General features: G+C 33.0%; 1 protein-coding gene across 1 annotated transcript; it reads left to right on the top strand.

Annotated features, from left to right (window-relative positions):
• Positions 1–1,293: 1,293 nt before the first annotated feature.
• LOC129226250 (zinc finger protein 558-like) lies at positions 1,294–22,814 on the top strand. Its single transcript, XM_054860851.1, has 5 exons — positions 1,294–1,487; positions 6,995–7,048; positions 8,388–8,590; positions 13,736–13,888; positions 22,795–22,814. Exons 1-5 carry the CDS (start codon positions 1,294–1,296, stop codon positions 22,812–22,814), a joined length of 624 nt encoding a protein of 207 aa, XP_054716826.1.
• The last annotated feature ends 756 nt before the right edge of the window (positions 22,815–23,570 follow it).

Genomic DNA, 23,570 nt, shown 5'->3' with positions numbered 1-23,570 from the left:
TTTAAATATGTAATATTAGTGAGGGCTCTTTTATGAAATATCACCATCTTTGGTGAACAATGTCTGTCAATTTCTTTCTAGTTATTAAATAATGGGATTGTAGACAGAAGAAATAATATAAGGGGGTTGTCATTTTGTCCTTAATGCAGAGTTACATTTTGGAGATGGCAAAAACAAGATCTTTCTTTTGATTTCAGGAGGCTTTACAAATTTATCGAGTAGTAGAAAAACCACAAATACGAAACAAATGCCTGTTACTATCTTTATTTCTATCAGCTGACACATCTAAGAGTCCACAGGTCAGAAATCCCATACTTGTGTGAACGTGCTTGAATGGCTTTTTCTCAAGCTTCAAACTTAAGGACACATATGAGAGTAAACACTGGCAAAAAGCTGTATGCATGTGCAAACTGTTCGAAGACGTTTTCTCGACCTTCAGAAATGAAAAAACATTCAAGAGTCCATACTGGAGAAAAACCGTACTCGTGTGAGTGTTGTCCAATGACCTTTTCTCAAGCTTCAGACTTAAGGACACACACGAGAGTTCACACTGGCAAAAAGCTGTATGCATGTGCAAACTGTTCGAAGACGTTTTCTCGACCTTCAGAAATGAAAAAACATTCAAGAGTCCATACTGGAGAAAAACCGTACTTGTGTGAGTGTTGTCCAATGACCTTTTCTCAAGCTTCAGACTTAAGGACACACACGAGAGTTCACACTGGCAAAAAGCTGTATGCATGTGCAAACTGTTCGAAGACGTTTTCTCGACCTTCAGAAATGAAAAAACATTCAAGAGTCCATACTGGAGAAAGACCGTACTCGTGTGAGTGTTGTCCAATGACCTTTTCTCAAGCTTCAGACTTAAGGACTCACACGAGAGTTCACACTGGCAAAAAGCTGTATGCATGTGCAAACTGTTCGAAGACGTTTTCTCGACCTTCAGAAATGAAAAAACATTCAAGAGTCCATACTGGAGAAAAACCGTACTTGTGTGAGTGTTGTCCAATGACCTTTTCTCAAGCTTCAGACTTAAGGACACACACGAGAGTTCACACTGGCAAAAAGCTGTTTGCATGTGCAAACTGTTCGAAGACGTTTTCTCGACCTTCAGAAATGAAAAAACATTCAAGAGTCCATACTGGAGAAAAACCGTACTCGTGTGAGTGTTGTCCAATGACCTTTTCTCAAGCTTCAGACTTAAGGACACACATGAGAGTCCACACTGGTGAAAAACCATATCTCTGTAAACATTGCTCAAGGTCATTCTCTTATGCTTCAAACCTGACAGTACACATGAGAGTTCATACGGGGGAGAAGCCATATGCATGTGAATACTGTTCTAAGACATTTACTCAAGCTTCGGGAATAAAGAGACATTTAAGAGTCCACACTGGAGAAAAGCCGTACTCGTGTGAATATTGTTCCGCTGCCTTTTCTCATGATTCAAGCTTAAAGAGACACATGAGAACTCATGCTGTTGATAAACCGTAAGTATGCAAGTTTTGTTAAAATGGTAAAAAGTAGAGACGTACCGAGTAGCACTTTGGCCGAGTACAGAGTACTCGCCCTTTCACTACTCGGCCGAGTTACCAAGTACCAATTATGTTTTAAAAAGAACCACCGACACACATGTGATGAATTTTGAACTTATTGGAATAGTAGTATAGACCTCCTTGTCCATATAATAGTTTTTAAAACTAAATTCCTGCTGATATTTAATTATGCATTATATAAACAATTTTGTTTGTTTCAAAAAAAATATTTTTAAAACTAAAATTAAATAATCAAAAGGTATGATGATTCAAGTTGGAATTAAAACAAATGACAGTAAAACCCCTCTAATGCGGACACTAACAGGACAATTTTTTTTGTCCGCAATAGGGAGGTGTCCGCAGGACAGGGGCTTAATAATGTTATTTGCATTGGAAGTGGGGAATTAAAAATTGTCCTCCTTTGAGGGGTGTCCGTTAGGAGGGGTTTCACTGTATACCAATCAATTATAATTCTAGTCGGCCAAACATAAATAATTTTTAAAAGTAGATGAAGCAAATGTACAGAAACACTGCAGACACGTGTTTCTGCCCCCCCCCCCCCCCCCCCCCCCCCGCCGTTACAAGGAACGTCTTTTTCAGTGCATAACATGTCAGCTAAAGAATGTAAAGACATTCGACAAAAAAATCCGACCTTTGTCAGATGCCTTTAAATTCACGAGCTCCCATTTTGTGCATTGAAAAAGGAATTCCTTGTAATACCAAAACACGTGTCTGCAGTGTTCCTGCATTGTGCTTTTAATGTTGTTTTATTTCTTTTTATTTTTTAAGCAAAGGAATTTTATATTTTTATAACTAATTTTTGTTTGTAGCAAAAATCCATTTTTAATATAAAAATTCCATATTTTCTATACTTACCTTTTTTGCATAATTTTTAATAAATAAGTTTTATTAACTTTGGGGACATTAAAATAAAGACTAATTCCACTGAAGCATTACAAACTTCATTATTCTCAAAATTAAAATTTGACTTATAAATTTAAATTGTAAATGATTGCAGAATATAATGCTTGCTCTTTTTTTATAAATTTTATTATCTGTCTTGGACAATATTCAATTTTTTGCAACTACTCGGTATTGGCCGAGTACCGAGTAGTTACCGAGTACTCCGTACGTCTCTAGTAAAAAGTATTTCCTGTTTTCACACACTTGAAGCAGTATATTGGACGCCATATTCAGAAATATATCACTTCATATATTATATATAGAATATATATAGAAATATTCAATTTTGCGCTTTTTGTTCAAAAACATGATGTTAGGAGACCGGGAAACAAAGTTTTTTCTTAAAGGATTTTTTAATAAAAGTTTTTACTGAACAATATAATTACCATCTTTATAAAAAAAATCCTTTGCCATGTGCACAAATTTTCAACCCTGGATGCATGGAAATTAATTGATTTTTGAGTAAAATCTCTGGAGATGGCATTTTTTGTATTGGAGAAATTTTAAGTTTTTTTTTGTCACATATGAATCAGAACAAAGAGTAATCAGGTGGCGCAATGTCAGGTGAGTTTGATGGGGGAAGCAGGACCCACAGCTTTTTTTTCTTGAGGGCTGGTTGGCCTTCAGAAGCGTAATCTTGCATTACCATACTTCAGTGTCATTCTTTCTCTGCTGATAATAGTGTAAATATTCTCGCCATAAATTGCACCATCTGGTTTCTCTTTCTTCTGATCACTAAAACATTTTCTGTGAGACAAGAACTTGAAAATTTGGCTTGTATCCAAGCTGTCATTTTCTGTCATTTTACTCCAAATATCAATTGATTTTTATCTACCCGGGTACCGAGATTAAAAATTTGCACACTCGATGCAACAAACTATTGATAGTGAGGGTAATTACATCATTAATGAAAAATAAGAAACTTTAAAAAAATTTTAGAAAAGGACCGACCTAACTTTCCAATTCCCCTAATATTATGCTTTGAACTCACCCCTCCTCCTCCTATTGTAAAAAAAAATTATCCGATTTCATATGGCCTAGAAATCTTTAGTGTGTGAATATTACATGAAAGCATTTTTTTTTTTAATTTCAAAGTGAGAGATTGTACATAGCTGTGCAAAAACATTTTCTGCAATTAGAAAAAAGTGAAAGCAAACAGTAACTTCTGCAGACTCTATACTGTTGTGAAATTCGTCTAGAAGCATTTCTTTGATATGAACTGTTAAGAATTAATGTGATTTTGCAAACTAGCAAAAAATACATTTCCTGTGAATGCTATAAGGAGAAAGTTTCTACAATCTACTGTTTTATAGTTAGGAGTCTATTCATACTTTTGTGCAATCCTTTTTGAGGTTTGAAATTCTTTGTCTGAGAAGTTGAGAATTCATATGACTAACAGTGTTTTACTTATGGAAATAAATGTATTATCAGCATTTCTAAGTTGACTCTTATTTACATTAGTAGTGTCCTATGTTTTCATTATAACACACTGCTTTAAACATGGTAATTAATGTACTTAATTTTTAATAAACTTTCATGATCCTCCTTATCTTAAGAAAGACATTAATGTATTGGAAAGGGTTCAAAGGCGGGCTACAAGGCTAATAAGAGGACTTTCCCACTTAGATTATGATTCCAGGCTTAGAAGGCTAAAAATGTACAGTCTTGAGCAAAGAAGAGACCGAGGGGACATGATTCAGCTGTTTAAATTTATTAAAACGTTGTTACGTAATTTATTAAAACGTATGTTACGGGGCTAAAGTTTAGCACTGAAAACAGGACAAGGGGTCATTGTTTTAAGCTATTTAAATCTCAGGCTAACATGGATATTAGGAAAAATTATTATTTTAGCAGGGTAGTGGAACCTTGGAACAGCTTACCGGAAGAGGTGGTAATGAGCAAGGGAGTAGATAGTTTAAAGAGGGCCATTGATCTTCATTGGGGATTGTAAATTGACTAGGACCAGTCTAGCTGGGCCCAGAGCCTGTTGCTGGTCGTCACTTTTGTATTTGTATTTGTATATGAATTATTTATCTGTTCATTGTGTTCCCGCACGGCTTTGCCTGTAGTTATAAATCAAAAGGTCATTTGGTTCGCCTGTATATTTACAAATAATGGATGATGAATTTCTCGCCAATTTGCTATGTTCATTTGCTCGCCAATGTTACGATTCCACCTTATGATAATTTCGTAATTTACTCTTCCACGTTGTGATAATTTGCTCTGTAAAATTTTCTTAAAATTGAAATAGAAAAAGAACAAAATCTTGATTTTTAAAAAATCGCTTTGAGGTGCACATCCCCATGCTGCAAACTAACTTTGTGCCAAATTTCATAAAAATCAGCCCGACGATCCAGGCGCTGTGCGGGTCACAGACAGACAGAGATCCAGACAGACTGTCAGATTTATTATTAATAAAAATAATAGTTCCTTGTATTCGAATACAGTAGACCCTCGTTTTACACGGGTTTATTTTATGTGGTTTAAAATTTGACACCTTTATTGTATTTTACGCGAATGAGTTTCGGTTTTACGCGGATGTGGCAATGCAAACAGATTAAATTGTCCCCTCTTTCAAAATCCAAACTCCTAAATATTGCAGATTACACATAATCGAATGCATTTTGGCGTGCTAGTAATCAAGCTTGGGCCATGGGAGAAATTTTATGCAATGGGTTCCAGAACTCTTCCCAGAAGTAAAGTTATTAAACTCACACAGTTCAGAACTCACTGAAGAAGAGCTTTTAGGAGTAACACAGGAGGCCAAAACCAACGAGGATACCTACATCGGTGATGCACAACTGAAAACGTTTGCATTGAAAATTTTGAGCCATTCCTAGACAGTAGAAATGATCTTTCTGATTTGTTAGTGAAGGAAGATTCTATCGTGGAAATGACGCAAGTGATCATAGATGCGTTGATGCTCTGCAAAGAATTACAGAGAAAAATTCTTGATGAATGCCAAAAGGAGATCACAGCCAGCTCTTCTTTATAAACAGGACAAGAAATTAATTTATGTTTTCTTCATGCATGTTGTGCATGAAAGTCGATATAAGGACACATTAAACTTTTTATACAATTAGTCATCACTAGAATGAAGTATTTTGTTATCTACGGAACCAAACCCCTATCTTAGCACTAGTATTAGGTATCGATTTAGGCCGTTTCGCTTTTCCTGGAATGTAACCCCTACATAAAACGAGGGTCTACTGTATATCCAAATTATATTCCAAGGTTTTAAATTTTGGGAACAAAGTGGAAATATATGCATAAAAATGTCACACCCATGCAAATGGACGGAAGTTGTTTTTATTATACACTAATTTGTTTCAATTTTGTTTCAGCAATAATTCAGCCTGCATGAGATTTTACATTGACAAGCGTGATGTCAGTTGCGTAACTCTAAATTGAATCACACCCAGCAAGCATGTTCATCTGGAAAAAAATATCGACGGTTGAAAATACCCAAGTGAGAATTTTCCCAAATTCCAAGTTAAACTTAACAATACGGAGCTATGTAATCTTGAACTAAGCCAATCATCATCCAGAGGAGATTTAGTAGATTTGCAAAATTATAACATGTCACAAGCACTCTTTTTTGTAATGTTGCAATGAGTATGTCAAATATTGCATTGGATGTTCGTTCGTAGAAAAAGAAAAAATATATTTTACTTTGTTTAAATTAAATTCATTCTTTTGGTTTGAAACAGATATTAGCATGAACTATGCACAGTTAGAGATACTTTGAATCTGTCTTTAGTGAGTGTTTTTTTAAAAAGCAATACTCTTTCGGGATTCATGTTTATCAATTTCTTTTTAGTTTTTAAATAATGTGATTGCTAACAGAAGGAACTTTCTATGAGGTTCTTATTTTGTCTTTAATGTAGAGAAACATTCTACATGTTACAAACAACAAGATTTTGCCAGAGGTTTAACAAATTTATTAAGTATCAGAAAAACCACAAATTTGAAATATATGTCTGTTATTGTCTTTATTTCTATCCACCGACACATTTAAGAGTATAAAGTTAAAAAAAATCTCTACTTGTGTGATTGTTATTCAATGGCCTCTTCTCCAGCTTCCAGCTTAAAAGCACGTATGAGGGTGCAGACTGGCAAGAAATCACAAGTGTGTAAGTACTGTTCAAAGACATTTTCTCGACCTTCAGAAATGAAAAAACATTTAAAAGTTCATATTGGAGAAAAACCATACTCGTGTGAGTGTTGTCCAATGACCTTTTCTCAGGTTTCAAAGTTGAATACTCATATGCGAGTTCATACTGGAGAAAAACCATACTCGTGTGAATCTTGTTCAAAGTCTTTTTCTCAAGTTTCAAGCTTAAATTCACATATGAGAGTCCACAGTGGTGAAAAACCATATAAGTGTAAGCATTGCTCAAAGAAATTTGCTGTTTCTTCAAACCTGAGAGTGCATATTAGAATCCATACTGGCGAAAAACCATATGCATGTGAATACTGTTCTAAGAAATTTACTACAGGTACGGCAATGAAGAGACATTTAAGGGTCCATACTGGAGAAAAACCGTACTCCTGTGAGTGTTGCTCAATGGCTTTTTCTCATGTTTCAGCCTTAAAGTCTCATATGAAAATCCATACTGGCGAAAAGCCATATGCATGTGAATACTGTTCAAAGAAATTTTCTGTCGCTTCACTTATGAAGAGGCATTTAAGAGTCCATACTGGAGAAAAACCTTACTCGTGTGACTATTGTTCAATGGCTTTTTCTCACTCTTCCAGCTTAAAGACACATATGCGAGCCCATGCAGGAGTTCCTCAAGCTGAAGAATCGAATTTGAAAGTACCTACTGGAGAAAATCTCTATTCCTGGGAGTTCTGTTCAAAAACATTCCCGTTTGAGAAATATTTAAAGAATCATATGAGAATTCATACTGGCGAAAAACCATATGTGTGCAAACATTGCTCTAAGACATTCTCTTTTCATACAAACCTGACAGCAACTATGAGAGTTCATACTGGTGAAAAACCCTATGCATGCGAATACTTTTCGAAGACCTTTGCTCAAGCTGAAACATTGAAGGCACATTTAAGACTCCATACTGGAGAAAAACCGTTCTCGTGTGAGTTTTGTCCAAAGACCTTTTCTCAAGGTTCAGGCTTAAAGGCACACATGAGACTTCACACTGGCGAAAAACCATATGTATGTAAGCATTGCTCAAAGAAATTTGCTTTTTCTTCAAACCTGAAAGTGCATGTGAGAGTCCATACTGGCGAAAAACCATATGCATGTGAATACTGTTCTAAGACATTTACTACAGGTTCAGGAATGAAGAGACATTTAATAGTTCATACTGGAAAAAAACCATACTCCTGTGAGAGTTGTCCAATGACCTTTTCTCAGGTTTCAAGGTTAAGGGCACATATGCGAGTCCATACTGGAGAAAAACCGTACTCGTGTGAGTGTTGTCCAATGTCTTTTTCTCAAGCTTCATGGTTAAAGACGCATATGAGAATTCATACTGGAGAAAAACCATATGTATGTAAGCATTGCTCAAAGAAATTTGCTTTTTCTTCAAACCTGAAAGTGCATGTGAGAGTCCATACTGGTGAAAAACCATATGCATGTGAATACTGTTCTAAGACATTTGCTGTGAGTTCATTAATGAAGAGACATTTAAGGGTCCATACTGGAGAAAAACCGTACTCCTGTGAGTGTTGCTCAATGGCTTTTGCTCATGTTTCAACCTTAAAGTCACATATGAAAATCCATACTGGCGAAAAGCCATATGCATGTGAATACTGTTCAAAGAAATTTTCTGTCGCTTCACTTATGAAGAGGCATTTAAGAGTTCATACCAGAGAAAAACCTTACTCGTGTGACTATTGTTCAATGACTTTTTCTCACTCTTCCAGCTTAAAAACACATATGCGAGCCCATGCAGGAGTTTTTCAAGCTGAAGAATCGAATTTGAAAGTACCGACTGGAGAAAATCTCTATTCCTGCGAGTTCTGTTCAAAAACATTTCCGTTTGTGAAATATTTAAAGAATCATATGAGAATTCATACTGGCGAAAAACCATATGTGTGCAAACATTGCTCTAAGACATTCTCTTTTTGTACAAACCTGACAGCACATATGAGAATTCATACTGGCGAAAAACCATATGTGTGCAAACATTGCTCTAAGACATTCTCTTTTTGTACAAACCTGACAGCACATATGAGAGTTCATACTGGTGAAAAACCCTATGCATGTGAATACTGTTCTAAGACATTTGCTCAAGCTGAAACATTGAAGGCACATTTAAGACTCCATACTGGAGAAAAACCGTTCTCGTGCGAGTGTTGTCCAAAGACGTTTTCTCAAGGTTCAGGCTTAAAGGCGCACATGAGACTTCACACTGGTGAAAAACCATATGTATGTAATCATTGCTCAAAGAAATTTGCTTTTTCTTCAAACCTGAAATTGCATATGAGGGTCCATACTGGCGAAAAGCCATATGTCTGTGAATACTGTTGTAAGACGTTTGCTCAAGGTACCGGAATGAAAAAGCATTTAAGAGTCCATACTGGGGAAAAACCGTACTCCTGTAAATGTTGTTCAAAGACCTTTTCTGTTAATTCAAGCTTAAAGAAACACATGAGAGTTCATGCAGCTGAAAAATCGTCGTAAACTTGTAAGTTTTGTTCTGAAGCATTTCCTTTTTTCTCATTCTTGAAGCAGCGTAGAAGACTCCATACTGAAAAATGGTATCTTTCTTTTTGTTTTTCTGTTGAAATTTTTTTCAAAAACATTATCTCATGATTTAATTCACATGTTTTTTTTTTCATCAAAGTGACAGATGTATACGATTCTATACAGTCTAAAAATCCTAAAAGAGTGAAAAGCACATACCAGCATTTTTTTTTAACTCCAAAGTTAGAGATTCTCTATACTAGCTATTATACTACTTGTGTATTTCTCTAGAAGCATTTCTTCAAGTAGAATTGATCACTATTGATTTGACTATCTGTACCGATGAAAGAGTTCTTTTGTCAATATTGTGCAAAGGCTATTGTGCAAAGGCATTTTGCACAAGAATACATATGACTGCTAGCAGAATCCGTACTCTTATGAAATTTGTTTACATTCATTTACTTTTGGAGATACATATGGCTTCATAAACTGACAAAAAATACTTTTCCTGTGAATGTTATAAAGAGACATTTTGTACAGTCTGCAGTTCTAGAGAAAAGATGGGATTCACACTCATGGGAAATCTGTTTTCAAGTTTGTAAAATTGTTTGAGTGAAAAGTTGAGAATGCATACGACTCTGTTTACTTGTGGAAAAAAATGTTTTATTAGCATTTTTAATTTGACTCTGATTTACATTAGTAGTGTCCTATGTTTTCGTTATTTCATAGACTGTTTTAAACTTGTTCATTTCTGGCGCCTTTTTTAAAAAATAAACATTCATAAATTATTTATGTGTTCATCATTATTATTTAAGACTGAAAATGCAGCATAAAATAATGTCAAACTGATTTGATTTTTTTTAATTTTAGGTATTTAAATCTTTTTTAAAAATTTTTACATTATTCTAATCATGTTGACTAAATAAAGTTTATAAGTATTTATGACAAAGTTTGGTGCAACCTTATTTTTCCAGACTGACTGGGTTCCAGGGAATTGAAAATTAAGTTAATAAGCAGGCTTTCTGTTAATTATATTAAAGAAAAATATTTTGCAATGAAATTATATATAATTATTTAGAACACATTTAAAAAAAAAAAATCACATCATTTCTTAACACGGAAGTTATCCACTCTCTTCGGTCTTAAATATGTTTGATGCTTGAATGAAGCAGTCATGCAAACATTTCATCATCATGAGTGACTGCCGCCTAAAGTACACCATGACATTTTTTAGATTATAATAATTTGTTGTACAGTCTATGCACAAGAATATACATTTGGCAAGAAAAAATCAAATGTTTCACTTGCTATCACAATTTAAATTTGTTATTTACGTGAAGATAAATTGTTCTTTAGTGTAAGTTGACCACTTGCGGTGCAGTACTTTGGTGGTCAACTTAGACAGGTGGTCAACTTACAGAGGGTAGTAATGAAAACTTTTTTTGTTATTTCTTGTCCAATGCATTCATTTTTTAAACTAATTGGAATACTTTAAACTCACTTTCATTGTTTAACATTACTTTAAAACAATAATAAGAAATGGTGTTTAAATATTTTTAGAGATTATTTACCAGAATGACGCGTAATGTATCATACAAATTTAAAATTTCTGTGAATTGATCAAAAAAAAAAAAGCCTCATTGCTTATGAAAAACTACTTAATTGATATTAACAATTCCTAAAAACTCATAAGTCAAAAGTGACTCAAATTCTTTATTTGATTTTTTCTTGTACATTTGTAACCACGGTAATCTACTTTACAAAAAAATAACTCCTTATTGAAGTTTGGCTCATTTTGTGGGACTTAACGTTAGCCCAATGTTTTTCGATAGAAACATAAATATTCATAGGTTTTTCAAAAGTGTCTGGTTACTTATTTGAGGCATAACTGATGAAACTTTTAGTACAATCTAATGTTGTTGAATAGTGGTCAACTTACAAAGGGTTTTTTACAATATTCCAAACCAAAGCTGGTGTATATTAATGGTCAAGATAGACAGGTGGTCAAGATAGAGAGGTGATCAAGTTACAGAGGTTTTCCTTCATTATATAAGATAGGACTAATTCCGTTCCTGACAAAAGCAGTCAACTTAGCTAGGTGGTCAACTTACAAAGGTGGTCAACTTTACAGGTTTTACTGTATCTGGCGATTCAGATCGATGAGGGCTGGTTAAACAAGGCTTTACTGTAGTTTTAAAATATTCTGCTTGAACGTCCCTTTTTAGTTATCTATGTTTCGGAAAAGTAATTATTCTGTTTCCCTTGTACTTGAAGTTTACTCAATCCATTTGCGTGGGTGTGACATCTCTACACCCATATTTGCACTTTATTTCCGAAGTTTTCAACATTGGCTTTTAATTGTAGTATATTGGAATATAAAGAACTATTATGAGTTATAATACGAAGTACCAACTTCCTAAAATAAGATTATTTGCTTGAAAATACTGATTTTTGTACATGTTGCGGGTGTGACCTTACAGTCACACCCACATTATGTACTTTTTTTTTTTTCAAGAAAAAATTCAAAGAAAAAAATTTATTTTAGAAAGTTGATATTTCACATTATGATACATAAAATGTTTCCTTATATTCGAAGATATCAAAATTAAAATCCAAAGTTCTAAATTTTGGTAATAAATTGGAAATATATGTGTAAAAATGCAAATGGACTCAGCAAGTTGTGTTTATTGTTCACTAATTTGTTTTAATTCCATTTCAGCAATAATTACTGCATGAGATTTTTCATTGTCAAGCATGATGTTGGTTGTGTAACTCTGCATTGAATATCATCAATCACCAATATGCATGTTCGTCTGAAAAATTTCATCGAAGTAGACGGTTGAAAATAACCCAAGTGACCCAACTCAAAAGTGAGGTTTTTCCCAATTTCAAGTTAAACCTCAAAATACATAGCTATGTAATCTTGAACTAAGTCATGGTTCAATGATGGTTCATATCATGGTAACTAAGCCCCACATCCACCGGAGATTTAATGCACTTACAAAATTATAATATTTCACCAGCACTTTTTTCTCTAAAGTTGCCAGTTACTGTGTCAAGGATTAGATTGGATGTTCTAGCTTAGAGGTAGAGAAATTTATTTGAATGATATTGGATTAAATTTATTCGCTAAACATTTAAACAGGTATTAGCAAGGTCTATGCACCGATAGAGATACTTTAAATCTGTCATCAGTGAATGCTCTTTTAAGAAATATTGCACTTCTTGGTGACTCATGTCTGTCAAGTTCTTTCTAGTTATTAAATAATGTGATTGCTGGCAGAAGACATTTTCTACGAGGATCTCATTTTGTCTTTAATGTGAAAAAACATTCTGCATGTCATCAACAAGTTCTCTCTTATTATTTCCGGAGACTTGACATATTTATTGAGTATCGGAAAAACCAAACTTAAAATGTGTTTGTAACTGTCTTTATTTATTTACACTGACATATTTAAGAGTCCACAGTTAAGAAAACTTCTACTTGTGTGAATGTTATTCAAAATGGCCTCTTCTCCAGGTTCCAGCTTAAAAACACATATGAGGGCCCAGACTGGCAAGAAACCACACGCATGTGAGTACTGTTCAAAGACATTTTCTCGACCTTCAGAAATGAAAAAACATTTAAAAGTCCATATCGGAGAAAAACCATACTCGTGTGAGTGTTGTCCAATGACCTTTTCTCTCGCTTCAAGGTTAAAGGCACATAGGCGAGTCCATACTGGAGAAAAACCGTATTCATGTGACTCTTGTTCAATGTCTTTTTCTCAAGTTTCAGGTTTAAATTCACATATGACAGTCCACACTGGCAAAAAACCATATATATGTAAGCATTGCTCAAAGAAATTTGCATTTTCTTCAACCTTGAAAAGTCATATGAGAGTCCATACTGGCGAAAAACCATATGCATGTGAATACTGTTCTAAGACATTTACTACAGGTTCAGGAATGAAGAGACATTTAATAGTTCATACTGGAAAAAAACCATACTCCTGTGAGAGTTGTCCAATGACCTTCTCTCAGGTTTCAAGGTTAAGGGCACATATGCGAGTCCATACTGGAGAAAAGCCATATGCATGTGAATACTGTTCTAAGACATTTGCTGTGAGTTCATTAATGAAGAGACATTTAAGGGTCCATACTGGAGAAAAACCGTACTCCTGTGAGTGTTGCTCAATGGCTTTTGCTCATGTTTCAACCTTAAAGTCTCATATGAAAATCCATACTGGTGAAAAGCCATATGCATGTGAATACTGTTCAAAGAAATTTTCTGTCGCTTCACTTATGAAGAGGCATTTAAGAGTTCATACCGGAGAAAAACCTTACTCGTGTGACTATTGTTCAATGACTTTTTCTCACTCTTCCAGCTTAAAAACACATATGCGAGCCCATGCAGGAGTTTCTCAAGCTGAAGAATCGAATTCAAAAGCATGTACTGGAGAAAATCTCTATTCCTGCGAGTTCTGTTCAAAAACATTTCCGTTTGAGAAATATTTAAAGAATCATATGAGAATTCATACTGGCGAAAAACCATATGTGTGCAAACATTGCTCTAAGACCTTCTCTTTTCATACAAACCTGACAGCACATATGAGAGTTCATACTGGTGAAAAACCCTATGCATGTGAATACTGTTCTAAGACATTTGCTCAAGCTGAAACATTGAAGGCACATTTAAGAGTCCATACTGGAGAAAAACCGTTCTCGTGCGAGTGTTGTCCAAAGACCTTTTCTCAAGGTTCAATTTTAAGGGCACATATGAGAATTCACAGTGGAGAAAAACCATATGTATGTAATCATTGCTCAAAGAAATTTGCTTTTTCTTCAAACCTGAAATTGCATATGAGAGTCCATACTGGCGAAAAGCCATATGCCTGTGAATACTGTTCTAAGACATTTGCTCAAGGTACAGGATTGAAAAAGCATTTAAGAGTCCATACTGGGGAAAAACCGTACTCCTGTAAATGTTGTTCAAAGACCTTTTCTGTTAATTCAAGCTTAAAGAAACACATGAATGTTCATGCAGCTGAAAAATTGTCGTAAACTTGCAAGTTTTGTTCAGAAGCATTTCCTTTTTTCTCACTCTTGAAGAAGCGTAGGAGACTCCATAGGTTAATTCCATGAATATGTGGACATAGTTGCTAATTTTTAAATTTCATCAAAACTTTTAGTTTTGGATCATAATGTGTAGGAAATAAGACAAATTTTTTGAAATTAATAAAATTCACTGCTATTATTATATCTTAATATTTTTTAAAAAGTATTTTTTAGAGTGAATTCTGTGACCAAAACTACAAGCTTTATTTTCACAACTTTGATTTTCCTTTAAATTAAAAATTTGAAATGGATCCCTTTCAAAAGTTTTATTAGTCAAGAAAAATGATTCATAAGCACTTGAAAAACATCAAAGTTATTGATAAAAAATATTTTTGAATTTTTTAGAGGTTTTAGAATAATCTTTCTGAGACCTGTAATGTCTGTCACAAAAAACATAATTTTTTTAAGTTTTAACAATTATATGTTCATATCTTATTCTTTTATTTATATTTCCTCTTATTCTGTGTTATAAGAAACATGTCCATGTAGTTAATTTTAAAAAACCTAAAAGATTGAATTATATAGAGGGTTTTTAAATTTGTAATGTCTGTCACATATGTAATGTCTGTCACATGTGTAATGTCTGTCACAATAGTTTATTTAAATATGCAAACATCAAATTGTAACAATTTCTAAGTTGATAAGACCTAGACATATTTTTTTAAGTCGAGAAACTCCGAATAATATGTGTTTGTGCATTTATCACGAGAATACTAGATTGCTTCTAGAATCTGCGACATGTTTCTCAAAAAGTACATCAGAGTTTGAAAACAGTTGTTTGCAACGATGAAAATGAAAACTGCATGTTACAAACTTGTGAAACTTGTGGAGAATTGAAGCTTTTCAAAAGATTAGTGGAAAATCTGAATTCAAATGAGTTGGAGACTGAATTAAGCTTTCGACAATGGATAAAATCCAAAGATGGAAATCTAGTAAGAAACAAGAGTAATGGAATATTAAATGATGTGGTGGAATTGCTGGAGAAAAAACTGCCTTATTTCTTATGGGATGTTTATGTAAAGCGCAAACAATCAAAATATTTGGAAAACCTTAAATCGAATATATCTTATGGCACACTTTTATTTCATGTTGATTTTAGTGAAAACTATGCCCATGTCTATCAAGATGAAATACAGTCAGCTCATTGGCAAAGTACATCAACCACAATTTACACAACTATGTTATATTATCGAGAAACACCGGAGAGTGCTAATGTAAGTTCTGAACCCTATGTTGTTGTGTCTGATTATCTTAAAATCATGACAGATATGCTGTCATAACATTTAATGACGTAATATTTGAACGGTTTTCTGAAAAACATCCCCAGTTTAAAATGAAGCATGTTGAATTTATATCTGATGGTACATCACAACATTTTAAACAAAAGTACACCATTTACGCTATGACTCAGAGTAAATTCTCAACAGCGTGGCATTTTTCAGTCACCTCCCATAATAAAGGTTGCATCGATGGCATTGGTGGAACCATAAAACGACGTGTAAGAGAGGCTAGTAGAGCTAGGACGATTGACCCAAGAACTGCTTTTGAATTTGCTGAAGCAGCAAAAAGGGTTTGTCCTGGAATAAATGTATTGTTCAGGTCAGAAAAAAACATTCAAGCAATGAAAGCAGATTGGGATAATTTGTGGAGAATAGATGATGAAGAAATCAAGGGAATTCCAAATACCAGGAAAGCACACTGTTTCCGTTCTTGCTCTGAAGGGAAAATATTTTATAGTTCAATATCAGACAGCAAAAAAGGAATAATTTTTAATTTTAAAACTGGAGAATGCGTGGAAAGCTCTTTAAAACCATTACCTCCAGGTAGTGAAGAATTTCAATGCAGTCAGTGGGTCACTGCAACATATGACAATGAAAAGTTTAATGGTATAATAATTAAAACAGAGGGAGAACAGTACTAAATAAAGTGTTTCGTGCCAGCCAAAATAAAAGGACTACTTAAATTTGAGTCAGAAGACCATGCTGTTTGGTATAATAAAACACAAATAGTAGTGACCACAGTTGCTCCAACTTTGGTCAACTCTTGTGGGTTTTACAAACTTTAATAATGTAGTTTAACAATTTTTCTTCTTCCAAATCTTTTAAGTATTCAATTTGTAACATTTAATGTCATAAGAAATAAATATTTTTCATTTACTGATAGAAATTTAAATAAAAATTTTGCACGTGTAATGTCTGTCACAAAATCTTGTAATGTCTGTCACATAGTTGAAATATTTTTTAAAAAAAAACCTTTTCTGAAATTTTTACTTTTTTCACTTAAATATTGTAGAAAACATTCTTTGTTTACTAACAACTTTTTTTTGAACCCATAACATAAATCAATTCAGAGCAGTTGGTTAATAATGAGGTATCGGCTCATTTCCATGTCCATTTTTTGTAATGTCTGTCACAGTGTTTTATTACTTTATATCTCAAATATTTAATTCAACAAAAATTTTTTTTTATTTCTATGTAATAAGGGCATAAAAATGTCTTAGTACACCAAAATTTATTAACATATTTTAATATTTGGTACCTGAAACTAAGAAAAATAGTTGTCTGATGTAATGTCTGTCACATATGGAATTAACCCATACTGAAAAATGGTTTCTTTCTTTTTGTTTTCCTGTTGAAAATTTTTTTCAAAAACATTATCTCATGATTGATTTCATATCTTTTTTTTCATCAAAGAGATAGATGTATACAATTCTATATGGTTTAAAAATCCTAAAAAAATGAAGAGCACATACCAGCATTTTTTTTAAAATTCCAAAGTTAGAGATTCTCTATACTAGCTATTATACTACTTGTGTATGAATATGTTTCAAAGGTTTTGCACTAACAGCACATATAATAACTTCTAGTGCTTCTACATTCTTGTGTAATTTCTCTAGAAGCATTTCTTCGAGTAGAATTGTTCACTATTGATTTGACTATCTGTACCGATGAAAGAGTGTTTTTTTGTCAATATTGTGCAAAGGCATTTTGCACAAGAACACATATGACTGCTAGCAGAATTCGTACTCTTAAGAAATTTGTTTACAGTCATTTACTTTTGAAGATACATATGTCTTCACAAACTGACAAAAAATACTCTTCCTGTGAATGCTATAAAGAGTCATTTTGTACAGTCTGCAGTTCTAGAGAAAAGATCGGATTCAAACTCATGGGAAATCTGTTTTCAAGTTTGTAAAATTCTTTGAGTGAAAAGTTGAGAATTCATACGACTCTGTTTACTTGTGGAAAAAAATGTTTTATTAGCATTTTTAATTTGACTCTGATTTACATTAGTAGTGTCCTATGTTTTCGTTATTTCATAGACTGTTTTAAACTTGTTCATTTCTGGCGCCTTTTTTAAAAAATAAACATTCATAAATTATTTATGTGTTCATCATTATTATTTAAGACTGAAAATGCAGCATAAAATAATGTCAAACTGATTTGATTTTTTTTAATTTTAGGTATTTAAATCTTTTTTAAAAATTTTTACATTATTCTAATCATGTTGACTAAATAAAGTTTATAAGTATTTATGACAAAGTTTGGTGCAACCTTATTTTTCCAGACTGACTGGGTTCCAGGGAATTGAAAATTAAGTTAATAAGCAGGCTTTCTGTTAATTATATTAAAGAAAAATATTTTGCAATGAAATTATATATAATTATTTAGAACACATTTAAAAAAAAAAAAATCACATCATTTCTTAACACGGAAGTTATCCACTCTCTTCGGTCTTAAATATGTTTGATGCTTGAATGAAGCAGTCATGCAAACATTTCATCATCATCAGTGACTGCCGCCTCAAGTACACCATGACATTTTTTAGATTATAATAATTTGTTGTACAGTCTATGCACAAGAATATACATTTGGCAAGAAAAAATCAAATATTTCACTTGCTATCACAGTTTAAATTTATTATTTTTGTGAAGATGAATTGTTCTTTAAAAGTCTGGAAATTTGTTTCAGATTACAGTGAAACCTGTGTAAGTTGACCACTTGCGGTGCAGTACTTTGGTGGTCAACTTAGACAGGTGGTCAACTTACAGAGGGTAGTAATGAAAACTTTTTTTGTTATTTCTTGTCCCATGCATTTATTTTTTAAACTAATTGGAATACTTTAAACTCACTTTCATTGTTTAACATTACTTTCAAACAATAAGAAAAAATGGTGTTTAAATATTTTTAGAGATTATTTACCAGAATGACGCGTAAAGTATCATACAAATTTAAAATTTCTGTGAATCGATCAAAAAAAAAAAAAAAGCCTCATTGCTTATGAAAAACTACTTAATTGATATTAACAATTCCTAAAAACTCATAACAAGTCAAAAGTGACTCAAATTCTTTATTTGATTTTTTCTTGTACATTTGTAACCATGGTAATCTACTTTACAAAAAAATAACTCCTTATTGAAGTTTGGCTCATTTTGTGGGATTTAATATTAGCCCAATGTTTTTCGATAGAAACATAAATATTCATAGGTTTTTCAAAAATGTCTGGTTACTTATTTGAGGCATAACTAATGAAACTTTTAGTACAATCTAATGTTGTTGAATACTGGTCAACTTACAAGGGGTTTTTTACAATACTCCAAACCAAAGCTGGTGTATATTAGTGGTCAAGATAGACAGGTGGTCAATAGAGAGGTGATCAAGTTACAGAGGTTTTCCTTCATTATATAAGATAGGACTAATTCCGTTCCTGACAAAAGCAGTCAAGTTAGCTAGGTGGTCAACTTTACAGGTTTTACGGTATCTGGTGATTCAGATCGATGAGGGCTGGTTAAACAAGGCTTTACTGTAGTTTTAAAATATTCTGCTTGAACGTCCCTTTTTAGTTATCTATGTTTCGGAAAAGTAATTATTCTGTTTCACTTGTACTTGAAGTTTACTCAGTCCATTTGCGTGGGTGTGACATTTCTACACCCATATTTGCACTTTATTTCCGAAGTTTTCAACATTGGCTTTTAATTGTAGTATATCGGAATATAAAGAACTATTATGAGTTATAATACGAAGTACCAACTTCCTAAAATAAGATTATTTGCTTGAAAATACTGATTTTTGTACATATTGCGGGTGTGACCTTACAGTCACACCCACATTATGTACTATTCTTTTTTCAAGAAAAAATTCAAGGAAAAAAATTCGTTTTAGAAAGTTGATATTTCAAATTATGATACATAATGTTTCCTTATATTCGAAGATATAAAAATTAAGATCCAAAGTTTTAAATTTCAGGGCTCCCAAATGGTCCGCTTTTCCCGCCAAAGTCCGTTTTTTAGGGTTAAGTCCGCTTTAGACCGCTTTTTATCATTTTGGTCCGATTAGTCCGCTTTTATATTGTTCTTACTTAAAAATCAGATTTTAAAAGTTTTCCATTACGTTAAAAGATTGTATACCCAAACACGCGGTCGTGGCGCCTTAACCTGACTTTCCCGTTTTATTTCACTTCAGATTGACATCATTACTCCTCCTTTAACCGCTGCAGCATGGAAATCCATTAAAAAGAGGTTTGGGGGAGGAGTTATGACGTCGAATCGTGGAGCAGGGTGCTACCGATATTTCTCGAATTTCAGCCTTACGTTTACAAAACGAATAAACTTTCCGATCTCGGATCTCAATAACTCAAATATTCCTTTATATCAAAGTTTTCATTGGATCCCAAACTCTTGAGACTGTTGTTGTGTGGAAACTTCCCATAATTTGGAACGTTTTAGCCGGCCTCTTGGGAGTAAGAGTTGACTGTAATCCTTTTGCAAATGAAATCGGAAGTAATCTCGTGGTGCATGCGCCATTTTTTTTTTTTTTTACAGGCGCATATGTTTGTAAATTTTACACCCTTGAAAAACCTTGAAAAGTTCCTGAAAAAAAAAAGTTCATTTTCCAAGTGCTTGAAAAAGTATGAAAAGTTTCTTTATTCTTGAATTCTTTCAAAAATCATTACAAGCAATCTACAGCACTTTTGATTACTTGTAATTCTTTTAAAAATATTTCATCAGGGCAATTTTCTGAACATATGTTCGATATGCAGTATCGCGAAAAATTGCTTTCGTGTTTAAGATTTCAATCCTTTTGCATCTTGTAAATATTTTGATGTTTTTTACAATCGGAAGTTATTTTGACATGTGCTACCGTAGATTAGCTTATTTTTCTTTTAATATCAATGATTAACGAAGGAATTAGTTTGGAAACCATGACAACATTGAACTTACTCGGACTTCGCGGAAAACGACTTCTCGCGTTTGAAGTTTCAATCCTTTTGCATCTTGTAAATAATTTGATGTTTTTGACAGTAGGAAGGTATTTTTACATGTACTACTTTAGATTACCTTATTTTTCGTTTAATTTCAATAATTAACGAGCGAATTAGTTTGAAAGCTATGGCAACGTTGAACTTACTTGGACTTCGCGGAAAACTGCTTCTCGCGTTTGAAATTTCAATCCTTTTGCATCTTGTAAATATTTTGATGTTTATGACAGTAGGAAGTTTTTTTGACATGTACTACTTTAGATTAGCTTATTTTTCGTTTAATTTCAATAATTAGCGAAGTACTTATTTTGGAAACGATGGCAACATTGAACTTACTTGGACTTCGCGGAAAACTGCTTCTCGCGTTTGAAATTTCAATCCTTTTGCATCTTGTAAATATTTTGATGTTTATGACAGTAGGAAGTTTTTTTTTGACATGTTCTACTTTAGATTAGCTTATTTTTCGTTTAATTTCAATAATTAGCGAAGTACTTATTTTGGAAACGATGGCAACATTGAACTTACTCGGACTTCGCGGAAAATGAGTTTTAGTGTTTGAAATTTCAATCTTTTTGCATCATGAAAATATTAAAATTATTTACCCAATCGAATGTATATTTTCCCAAATGCTACCTTAGATTAGCATGTTTATGTTTAATTTAGTAGAAAATAAATAAATTTATTTTATGGGAAATATGCCAAAATTTGAACTTGGTTTGTGAAAATTTACTTATCTGAGCTTTCAATCGTTTTGCATCTAATAAATATTTTTATATTTTTGGCAATTTGAAGTTGTTTTGACATGCTACATTAGATTAACTTGTTTTAATTTTTGTTTAAATAACTAAAAAATTAATATAACTTTGTTTTTAATTCAAATTTCTAGTTTTGCAAACTTAATTTTAATTACTATTAGCTTATTTTCGGTTATTGCGGTTATTTAATAGGGGGGGGGGGGTATTAAATGTAAACAATTGAGTGCATAATATTTTAACTGCTTGTATTTGAAAAAAAATTGAATTATAAAATTTCATAAAGTTGAATTTATGTACATCATTTCATTGTCATGATGCCTGCTAAAGAGGGGAATTAGTCCCCCCCCCCCCTCCCATAAAAGTTCAAAGCGTTCATGGCCTTGCAATCATGGATTTTTTTTTTAAATCTAAGCTTTATGATTCTTGAAAATATACTTTGAATATTAAAGTTGTAAAACTAAGCCTCATGTGATCTGCTTCTCTTTGTCATTAAGCATTTCAGACATTTTTAGCAAAACTTTCAATAGAGCAGATCTTTTATCAAAGTGTCCTCTTGCAGAAAAAGCAGTTTGTTTTCCTCTATTTTTATATTACTTCATGTTATTTATATGTTAGCATTAAATGAAATCTGCATGCAATATTTATAGTGCGAATTTAGGGTAGTACCTTGAAAAATATTTTTTTACTCTTGAAAAGTGCTTAAATTTTTTTCTGTCTCCCTTAAGGATATGAACCCTATGGTAAGAGATTAAATTTAAAATCCAAATGTTAAATAATTTTATTATAAACTCAGTTGTAGCTTTGTTGAAAATCAAAACAATATTTTTTAGGTTTCAGTGCGAGTCATGGGAAGTGCAAATTTCTCAGCAAATAGTTAGATGAAACTGATGAAAATGGGAACACAAAATTAGAGACTGGGGAAAACAACAAGAGAATAACGTTTTTTTGTTTGGTGTATGATAACGCTATTAAAAAGCATTACATGACAGAAAAACATAAAAATAATTTTAAACTAAATAATGATGAAGCGCAGCTTTATCTATCTTTCAGTGAGACTACCAGCATCCCTGGTTCAAGTCAAAATGTATCATTATGCTTATTTAGTTCTAAAGAGGTTGCCGTACGTTCTTAAGTGCTGAACTAAGTGCCCCCCCCCCTCATCCAAATATTTGTAAATAATGTTATTCAATGGATAAAAATCGCAGTTTATCAGGTGACAAAGGAATTGCATCATTATTATAGTTAATTTACGAATTATCTTCACGAATTTAACCCAGCCGGCAACTAATTGGCTTTTTGGTACTTCCCTGGGTTCAACTATAAGTGGTCCTCCCAAGGTCCTCTTTTTGATCTTAATTGGTCCTCTTTAGTCCCCTTTTTGATTGAAAATGGTCCTCTTTTACCCTTTTCTGAAGTTAAAATGTGTTGGGAGCCCTGAAATTTTGGTAATAAAGTGGAAATATATGTGTAAAAATGCAAATGGACTCAGCAAGTTGTGTTTATTGTTCATTAATTTGTTTTAATTCCATTTCAGCAATAATTTGGGCTGCATGAGATTTTTCATTGTCAAGCATGATGTCGGTTGTGTAACTCTGCATTGAATAGCATCAATCATCAATATGCATGTTCATCTGAAAAATTTCATCGAAGTAGACGGTTGAAAATACCCAAGTGATCCAACTCAAAAGTGAGGCTTTTCCCAATTTCAAGTTAAACCTCAAAATACATAGCTATGTAATCTTGAACTAAGTCATGGTTCAATGATGGTTCATGTCATGGTAACTAAGCCCCACATCTACAGGAGATTTAATGCACTTACAACATGTCAATAGCACTTTTTTCTCTAAAATTGCCAGTGACTGTGTCAAGGATTAGATTGGATGTTCTAGCTTAGAGGTAGAGAAATTTATTTGAATGATATTGGATTAAATTTATTCGCTAGACATTGAAACAGGTATTAGCAAGTCTATGCACCGATAGAGATACTTTAAATCTGTCATCAGTGAATGCTCTTTTAAGAAATATTGCACTTCTTGGTGACTCATGTCTGTCAAGTTCTTCCTAGTTATTAAATAATGTGATTGCTGACAGAAGACATTTTCTACAAAGATCTCATTTTGTCTTTAATGTGAAGAAACATTCTGCATGTCATCAACAAGATCTCTCTCATTATTTCCGGAGACTTGACATATTTATTGAGTATCGGAAAAACCAAACTTAAAATGTGTTTGTAACTGTCTTTATTTATTTACACTGACATATTTAAGAGTCCACAGTTAAGAAAACTTCTACTTGTGTGAATGTTATTCA

Source organism: Uloborus diversus, chromosome 7 (assembly GCF_026930045.1).
Source record: "Uloborus diversus isolate 005 chromosome 7, Udiv.v.3.1, whole genome shotgun sequence".
NCBI classification, from domain to species: Eukaryota; Metazoa; Arthropoda; class Arachnida; order Araneae; family Uloboridae; genus Uloborus; species Uloborus diversus.
The sequence above is the reverse complement of the archived record's forward strand: the minus strand, read 5'-3'. Positions and strand labels throughout refer to the sequence as shown.

Coding starts and splice junctions, on each gene's coding strand:
- LOC129226250 (XM_054860851.1), top strand. CDS start 1,294: ATGAGAGTTCATACGGGGGAGAAGCCATATGCATGTGAATACTGTTCT. Junction 7,049..8,387: donor TGGAGAAAAACCGTACTCCT/GTGAGTGTTGCT, acceptor TCACTCTTCCAG/CTTAAAAACACATATGCGAG. Junction 8,591..13,735: donor CTCTAAGACATTCTCTTTTT/GTACAAACCTGA, acceptor CAAACCTGACAG/CACATATGAGAGTTCATACT.